At 39.3% G+C, this 8191-nt stretch overlaps 2 protein-coding genes across 3 annotated transcripts; both read right to left on the bottom strand.

Moving 5' to 3' along the window:
* Positions 1 to 612: 612 nt before the first annotated feature.
* Positions 613 to 3881, bottom strand: LOC148089089 (suppressor of cytokine signaling 1-like). Of its 2 annotated transcripts, none has more exons than XM_087802811.1 (4): positions 3853 to 3881; positions 2046 to 2310; positions 1702 to 1877; positions 613 to 1641 (listed from the first exon to the last, which is right to left on the bottom strand). In XM_087802811.1, the coding sequence occupies exons 2-4, from the start codon at positions 2181 to 2183 to the stop codon at positions 1317 to 1319; spliced, it is 639 nt and encodes a 212-aa protein (XP_087658937.1). In that variant the 5' UTR covers positions 2184 to 2310; positions 3853 to 3881; the 3' UTR covers positions 613 to 1316. The 2 variants fall into 2 exon arrangements, with proteins under 2 accessions (XP_087658937.1, XP_087658944.1); XM_087802818.1 differs by lacking the exon at positions 3853 to 3881 and adding an exon at positions 2900 to 2913.
* Positions 3882 to 4372: 491 nt separating this feature from the next.
* On the bottom strand, positions 4373 to 7023 carry LOC148089090 (ATP synthase F(0) complex subunit k, mitochondrial-like). Its single transcript, XM_087783124.1, has 3 exons — positions 6877 to 7023; positions 5121 to 5213; positions 4373 to 4740 (listed from the first exon to the last, which is right to left on the bottom strand). Exons 1-3 carry the CDS (start codon positions 6943 to 6945, stop codon positions 4645 to 4647), a joined length of 258 nt encoding a protein of 85 aa, XP_087639250.1. The 5' UTR covers positions 6946 to 7023; the 3' UTR covers positions 4373 to 4644.
* Between the last annotated feature and the right edge of the window lie 1168 nt (positions 7024 to 8191).

The following is an 8191-nucleotide window of genomic DNA, read 5'->3' on the forward strand; positions in this document are numbered from 1 at the left end:
TGTCTGTAAAATGGACATGGTTTGACGTTTGTCATGTCGATATTTCTATTGGCTATTGGTCCGGAAATATAGGTGCCGACCGGCTGTGGACGGGAGAGCACTTATGGACATGCGCACTACGTTTCTAGCCGCTCTGTGTGCGAGGGGCCCCTCAATGTGGTTCAGAGCAAAGCCTTTGAAGGATTATGATAAATGTTTATAACGAGTTTTCTTAGTAGTATAAGCTGCCTTATTTTTATTTAAAAAAAAGTATTCTTAATAATAATTATTGCTCTTTAACAAATTATGTTCACAATTATTTTTTTGGTTGCACAGCGCCATCTGCTGGGGTCACGGCCCTAAACTACCCTAATGTAGAGACGCCACTGGATATGAAGTGAAGACCTTCACTCCAGAGACTCCATGCTGAGGATCATTACACGTTAGAACTCAGTGAATAATTCACTCGTATCGGTAAGACAGGCACCCTAATGTATCTTCGCTGGTCTGGGAATGCCTCGGGGGCCCCTGGAAGAGCTAAACATCGTAGCTGGTGAGGAGGAAGTCTGGACTTACTTTCTGAAACTTTTGCAAACATGATCCGAACCCCAGATACGAGACGAAGACACTAACTTTGCAGAAACTCTTGTTTTTAATCCTTGATATGATGAAATGTGTTATACAACCTTACGTCAGTAAGGCGCTCTAGTCAAGCCTTTGATGGACATTCAAAATACATCCACAGAAAACATACAGCACACGAACAAGGAACCGTGGCAGATTTAGGGACGGTCAACAAAATTAGAGAACCAACATTTCAGTTTATGTTACTGTAATCGAGTTGACAACGACACTCATAGCAACCCTCTTAAAATCCAGTTTTACAAAATCAAATGTTTATTCTGTCATTACAACACGTCCGGGTGCACAAAGACAACCAGCAAACAACAAATGGACACAGGTTTTTCCTAGGCTTTTTTTTTTTTTCACTGAAGACTTTGTTGACCAATATTTATTATATATTACATAGTTGCAATATACACAGCAAACATAATGTAAACTAAATGTAAACTTATAAGTTAAATTACAGTCGTTATTTCAAAACACTACAACTTCAGCCAACAGCAAACATTAGCATCGCAAATACATCAAAGACTGTCTAGTGAAAACTGTCTTATTCAAAACAAGAACTGTCACTCTGGTGCATTATCTGAATCTGCGTTATCTTGCCTTTTCCTCAGTTCCTCGACTTCAAGTATCTGATTTTTTTGGTAAGGGAACAATCTTTAAAGAAATGGGAATCATGAGTGTCCACATGTGTGTTTGTAATCCCGGTCCTATATTGCGTGAGGGTAGGCACTGATGTAGTCCTTCACGTCCCCGCTGAGTCCAGGAAACGTCCTGAGCGTGCTAGCGCCGCAAGTCTTGAGCAGAACACGCCGGCACATTCCTTTCAGGCACTCCGGCCGCTCGCGGCGAAACGGCGTGGTGAGTTTGCACGAGCCGCTGGTGTAGTGAGCGAGGAGGGCAAAGAGGGACAAGAAGCTCTTCTTGCTGCCGCTCAAACGGAAGCGCAGGTCGTCCACGAGGATGCGAGTGCTCGTCGGCGCGTCGTCGCTCCTGTAGCTGAGCGTGAAGAAGACGTTGGGTTGTGTGCTGTCCCTGTAATGGCAGCTGTCAGAAAAGAAGAGGACCAACCGGCGGACAAAACACAATATCCACCTGATGAGGAAAGTCCCGACCGATGCCTTCGCCAGAGTTCGGTGAGCGTCAGTCATGCTGATGGCGCCCCAGTAATAACCGCTGTGCTGCAGCTGACGGTGCGTGCCTTGCACCAGCTTGTACTCCTCTCGACTTCTGAAGTGTCGAAGGTGGGAGTGCAAACTCTGTCCGTCCGTCTGTGATGGAGAAGAAGAATGCAATCATATAGGCCTGTGAATCAGATGGCTAGCTCGAGTCTAATGGTCATAATGTTTTGGTTAATGTGAAATGATTGGTTGTTACTGAAAAAAATGCATAAACTTGAAGTTGATCTGAGATGATACTTCGGCTGATAAAACACTCACCCAGAGATCAGGTTTGTCCTCTAAACTGAGCAGGAGTTTCTCTAAATGACGGTCCTCCTCTGGGCTTTCGGGTTTTTCTGGTTCCTGTCTCAAGGGTCTGTCTTCCTGGCTTTGATTTTCCTCTTTATGCTTAACCATCCTACATTGACGAAGACTTCAGCTCTGCCTCTGGACCACCGGGGACACTCCTCTGGTCCATGTTTGGAGGCTCGCCGGCTTGTCATCACTGTGACGTCATGTCAGTCCGTCAGAGAAAACCAACAAACTGAAACACATCCGAGCAAGTTTGTCACATTTGGAATAGCTGAGACTTTGACTGTGCTTCACATAACTATGTCGTTCAGCGACTGCCACTTAAAGTGATAGTTCACCTAAAATTAAAACGTCAATCATTTTCTACTCAGGTCCACTAAGGATTGGGATTATTTGGTAATCTGTTCCTTTTTAGAGTTATAGACAAAAATGATTGTTCATTTTAATGTAGCGACTCTAGCTCAATTGTCTTCGTTTTCATATCACACTGGAAGCGTAGACAGAAGACTGTCTGTTTCGCTGGTAATTCATTAAACTTCCGCTACAGACGATCTTAAAATAAAGACTTGTTTTCGTTTTTTCAGAACAATCTCTTATGTCGAGGCTTCAATACAAGAGGGACGTTACAGACGAGCAGTATATTTGGATGTTTTCAAGTGTCTTTTTGGACGAAGACAACTGAGCTGAGAGCTCCAGCCGCTACATTAAAATGAACAAACATTTTTGCCTAGAAATCTAAAAAGGAACGAATTACTGTGAAAATAAGTAGAAAATGAGTGAAGTTTGGATTTTGTGTGAACTTTGAGAAAAGTGAAGAGCACCTAAATAGTTCCCCTTCTTGTCGATCCACGTCAGTTTTCCTACAAAACCAAGAGATCTGTAGACACAATGATCCAGAGCTTCATTAACATCACTATAAAAAACCTGTCCTTTCACTTTCACTATGACTGTGCAGTGATACCACATTATTGTTGGTCCTTTCGTGAACGGTTTGCAACCGTAGAATGAAACCGATTTCTCTGAATAAAACATGCAAGTGAAACTACTTGAGCAACCAGTTAATCTATTAATGATTGTACCCAGACTTTTCTCAAATTGAACCGCAGAATCAATGTGTGGCAAACAATGACGACATCTCGAGCTGTGGGGTGTATTTAAAAAAAGAGAGAACAAGCAAGAAAGAGGACGGACAAGTCAGAACAAACCAAGTGATTATGAAAAGAATATCGTTTTTATCAAATAATAAGTAGAAGGAAAAAAAAACCCATATGTTTAAGGGCAAAAAAAATACACAAAACAAACATAAGTTATATTGTTCCTATATTACGAGCATAAAGCTGTAAAGATCGACCAATGAGACTCACCTGCAGGTTCCAAAACAAGCGAGACAATATTCTATTTCATATTTTAGATGTGGAAAACCACCCCAATAAACACGTTTGATCTAGTTTTATGCAAACGTTTTCAACTAAAAACAGTTTTTAAGAATCAAGATTACACTTTAAGAATTAAAAATGAAACGAACAGCTTCACATGTTTATCTCAAACGATATCATATATATTATAATATACAGTAAATTAAAGTTTTTTATTCACTCCATTTTAACAGCAAAACATGATTAAATTAAAGCATTAAGTCCATTAAAGTCAGTATTAGGGATGATAATCGAAAGAAAGTTATTTACCTTATTATTAAGCACATATCGATTTAATTGAAAATTCTCGTGATTCTTGTAGTTGCGTCTAAATCATATATATTTATCATCAGACTCACCTCAGCGCACTGACGCTCCTCGTCTACGACTATCTTGTGAATAACAGAAATAATGATTTACTTTCGCTTTTACCCTCGGTTTGGAATGGGCGTGACGTCACATGCAATGATTAACGTGTCACGTTTTCTTACTGTGTTTGTGCAACCGTGACAGAATGTATTCCTTTAAAACCTTTTTCACGACCTTGACAGCGAGTGTGACCCAGCTAGCCAGGGTGCTGCGTGCACCCCGCTATGGTGGGTAGTTTACTTTCACTCGCAACGTTTCAAATAAACCACGTGACCTCCTCGAACTCCTTGTGAAGATGTCGAACACGCATGCGCGCACTTTCGCAAACAAAGCTGAGCTTGACAAGTGTCACAAATCCATCCAAAAAGCCTTTCAAATGGTATTCAACATGTAAATATATCGTTAATGATTTAAAATTAACGTTTCACAAAATGTTTTTTTCGGAAATATAGGTATATCATTCCGAGATATATATAATAATTTATATTTTATATAGATTTTAGACCACAACTCTTTTCAGCAATTTATTATGTCAAGACATCATAAGACAATAGTTGACATCATAAGTTACATCTTAAAAAGTATTTTAAACTTTTCAACTTGTGACCATAGCAGCTGCAGAGGTTTGAGTGATGGCATGTGTTGTAACCGTAAAAGTGTATTTTTCATATAACATGCAAGTGTCACCGGCACAAAGATAAGACTAACAAGTGTCAAAACACGCGAGGCGAGCTGCTTGACTGGAGTCACATGACCACGACAGACATTGATAAAAGAGAACTTTAAGAAGATGCCGTTCCTTCTTGGGCTTTCTTCTTTCTGTGGATGTAATAAGCTGCCGCAGACATCAACAAGGTCCCGTAAGTGGCCAGGACCCACTGCAGAAGAGAGAACGGTTCATTAGTCACCAGCATGTTTACTTTAGAAGAAAAAGGGAAATATTTAAATAGGAACATAATAAACTTGGAAAGGAAACTTGACTCATATTTTAACTTCATGATTCATCTTTATTCCCCTTTTGCGATGATAAAAGTAGCAAAGTGATTAGTTTCATTTGGTAAAATGATAATCTAGGAGAATTAAAGTGAGCGCACACCATCAGGTTTTTGGTTCACAACTCAAAGGAAAAGTCAACATTCTGTCAATGTTATATTCTACGTTGAGAAATCCAAAAGACTGAGAAAAGTTGATACGTGTCTGACATTGTATGTCATTTGAAGATGGAACATTTGGGAAATTAATGATTGAGTGCTTTTACATTTCGGCGTCCATGCAAAGTGTAGCTGTTGAAGTGTTTTCTAAGGCCCGTCAGCTCTGATGGCTTCGGCGCCTCGATGCCAAAAATCTGCTTCTGTAAAAATAAGCAAATAGGTGTAAGAAGAACAGAGAAACAGATGTCTGAGTTCATGGAATTAGAACATCAGAGTGAATCTGAAAGCACATTCTGAGAAATCGAAAATGACAACTCAACAATCTCAATCAACAGGCCAAGAGATCAGAGTGTCACCCATGTTAGATGCTCCTGTGTTATGTTGAGCATGTGGAATATACAGCTATGTTCAGAATAATAGCAGTCCAACATGACTAACCAGATAAATCACTGTTTTTGGTTTAAACATAATAATAAAAAATCGAAAAAATAGCAGTGTGGAGTTCAATCAGTGAGATCATTCATTATCTGAAAGAAACAGGTTGAAAAAAAGGTTTCACTCAGGTTGCCCTTATTTAAGGATGAAGCCAGTACATGTTGCATGCAATTCTCTGTGAAAACTGTTGAAAGATGGGTCGTGCCAATTGTGTTCAGAAGAAATGCGTGCTTTGATTAAAAAGTTGATTGGAGAGGGGAAAAAGTATAAAAAATTGCAGGAAATTATAGGCTGCTCAGCTAAAATGATCTCCAATGCTTTCAAATGGAAAGACAAACCAGAGAGACGTGAAAGAAAACGTAAGACTACCATTCGAATGGACAGGTCCAAGAACCATCCGCATACCAGGGATCATGGATCAATTTGGATACATCATAATACTTGAGGAGGTCATGCTGCCTTATGCCGAATGGGAAATGCCCCTGAAATGGGTGTTTCAACAGGACAATGACCCCAAACATAACAGTAAGCGAGCCAAATCTTGGTTCCAGACCAACAAAATTGAGGTTATGGAGTGGCCAGCCCAATCCCCAGACCTTAATCCAATTGAGCACTTGTGGTGTGACATAAAATTGGAAAAACCCAAAAATGCAGAGGAATTGTGGAAGATTGTCCAATCTTCCTGGGCTGGCATACCTGTTCAGAGGTGCCAGAGGTTGGTTGACTCCATGCAGCACAGATGTGCAGCAGTTATCAAAAACAGCGGTTATTCAACCAAATATTAGTTAACTAATTGTCAGGATTGCTAAATGTTAATATTTTTTCAGTTTATTTAGTAAATATTTGAGTTTGTAATGAGAAATGCCGACACTGCTATTTTTTTGAACACAGAAATATCACCTTTTCTTTCATATTCTGCAAAGTAAATAAATATTGATACTTTTTTCTTTATGATTTGTTGTGCAATACCATGTGCAGTGTTCCTAATGAAAGAAAATAAAAAATATTATAAGGATTTTGAGCTTTATTCACTTTTTAAAAAACACTGCTATTATTTTGAACATAGCTGTAAATCATGACTCTTTGAAGAAGCTTTTCTCAATTTATACTTTGTCATATGAAGCCGAGGATTTTTATTAGAACCCAAAAGCCAATGTTTTGAAATAAATTGTAACCCTTTCTGTAACGGGGATAAAGATTAAGTATTTGCTTTATTACAGCGTACAAAAAAACCCCCCAAAAGTTAGATTAAACATACAGTGGACGAATTATTTCAATAATAAACTAAAATAAATAAATCTGTCTTGGATAATATGTATTTTTTTTTTTTTTTAAAGAAAAAACTAAAGGCTTTTTTATTTGTTTGTTTTTAATTTCGTATTAAATGACCAAATGGATCCCGGTCCAAGAGGAAGATTCACGTCTCACCTTAACTTCGGTTACGAAGTGTCCGAAACTTGTAGTTGGGATCGTGGTTTTTACTGGAGACGTCGGCATCACTGCAGATTATTTATTTTAAACTCTTCAGGTTATTTTTCTGAGCATCAGACGGAGGTCGTGTGTGTTTGGAACCACTTCCGGATTACACCGCTGCCAGCGGGAATGAGCCAATCGGACGAGGGTTTTAATGGAGGCAGTCCAATCAGACAAAACAGTGGGGGCGGGCCTTAGAACAGATTACACAAACACAGCTGGGTGTAGTTCTGCTGCGTGGACGCAAGATGGCGTCACGAGTCGCTTTATTAAGCGGAACGAAGCGAGCTCGTCCGTCATTTTCTTGTTAATTCATGATCTCATCCAACGTGTTTTTTTTAATGAAAGCGTAGGTTGTCGAGACATGTTTTGGAACAATTCAAAGGGAAATTAAGCAGCCAAGTCAAATCATGGTTTCAGAGAAGACAGTAATTAAAGGCTTAAAGGAAACAGTTATGTTTGCACGTCAAGGGTGCAGACCTCTTCCAAGCAGCCCACTTTCACACCACATTGCAATGTGGTGTTGTTTTTTCAGAAAAAAAAATCATCATTAAATGTCTAGCCTTTATGCACTTGAAACAGCAAGAAAAAAAATCCAATAATAATCGAATTATGTACACGTCGGTTTGGCATTCAAGATCAATCTGACACATGCTGAAAAGAAAGTTGAATCCTTTAGTTCTATCCTGGATAAAGATTGACCTATGGAATAACTTTAATATATATATATACACTTTTTCTTCAAAATACTGTCAACATTTCTAATTCAATTAATTCACGGAATGGCACAGAATCCTTGAGACATTTATTCCACCATGAACCTTTATAGTCTAGCATAACACAGAGGTCACAGAATTCTTTCAGATGGCAGCAGAAGTCCGATGACTGGATCTGTCGGCGAGTCTGGAGCAACAGAAGGTACAGTGTTCGCCAGAGAAGAAGAAGAGCCAAGAACCAACTCTTAATCCATTCATTAGAACATGATCACTGTGCGTCTTCATTGAAAATGTCCTGATGAATGTACACACAAGAACTACATGAACCAACATGTTCGCCAAAGCACATAGATAGAGCCGACCTCCGCCAAGGACCTGATTTAAACCTTCTTTGTGATTTCATTTTCACAATATCATTTATCCTTTGTTCATTTTGTTTATGTAATTCAACAATTGCAATGACCTCATGTGGACAGAGGGTGGCAGAAGTGTTCAGACGCGCCACTGTGGGTGGAATCAAAGTTCAACTAATGTCTAGATTTGAGCGCGTCTTA

This window comes from Callionymus lyra, chromosome 1 (genome assembly GCF_982586985.1).
Source record: "Callionymus lyra chromosome 1, fCalLyr1.hap1.1, whole genome shotgun sequence".
NCBI classification, from domain to species: domain Eukaryota; kingdom Metazoa; phylum Chordata; class Actinopteri; order Syngnathiformes; family Callionymidae; genus Callionymus; species Callionymus lyra.

Coding starts and splice junctions, on each gene's coding strand:
- LOC148089089 (XM_087802811.1), bottom strand. CDS start 2,183: ATGGTTAAGCATAAAGAGGAAAATCAAAGCCAGGAAGACAGACCCTTG. Junction 1,878..2,045: donor AGGACAAACCTGATCTCTGG/GTGAGTGTTTTA, acceptor TCTCCATCACAG/ACGGACGGACAGAGTTTGCA. Junction 1,642..1,701: donor GTCGGGACTTTCCTCATCAG/GTGGATATTGTG, acceptor CTGCCATTACAG/GGACAGCACACAACCCAACG.
- LOC148089090 (XM_087783124.1), bottom strand. CDS start 6,945: ATGCCGACGTCTCCAGTAAAAACCACGATCCCAACTACAAGTTTCGGA. Junction 5,214..6,876: donor ACTTCGTAACCGAAGTTAAG/GTGAGACGTGAA, acceptor TTATTTTTACAG/AAGCAGATTTTTGGCATCGA. Junction 4,741..5,120: donor CTTTGCATGGACGCCGAAAT/GTAAAAGCACTC, acceptor TCTCTTCTGCAG/TGGGTCCTGGCCACTTACGG.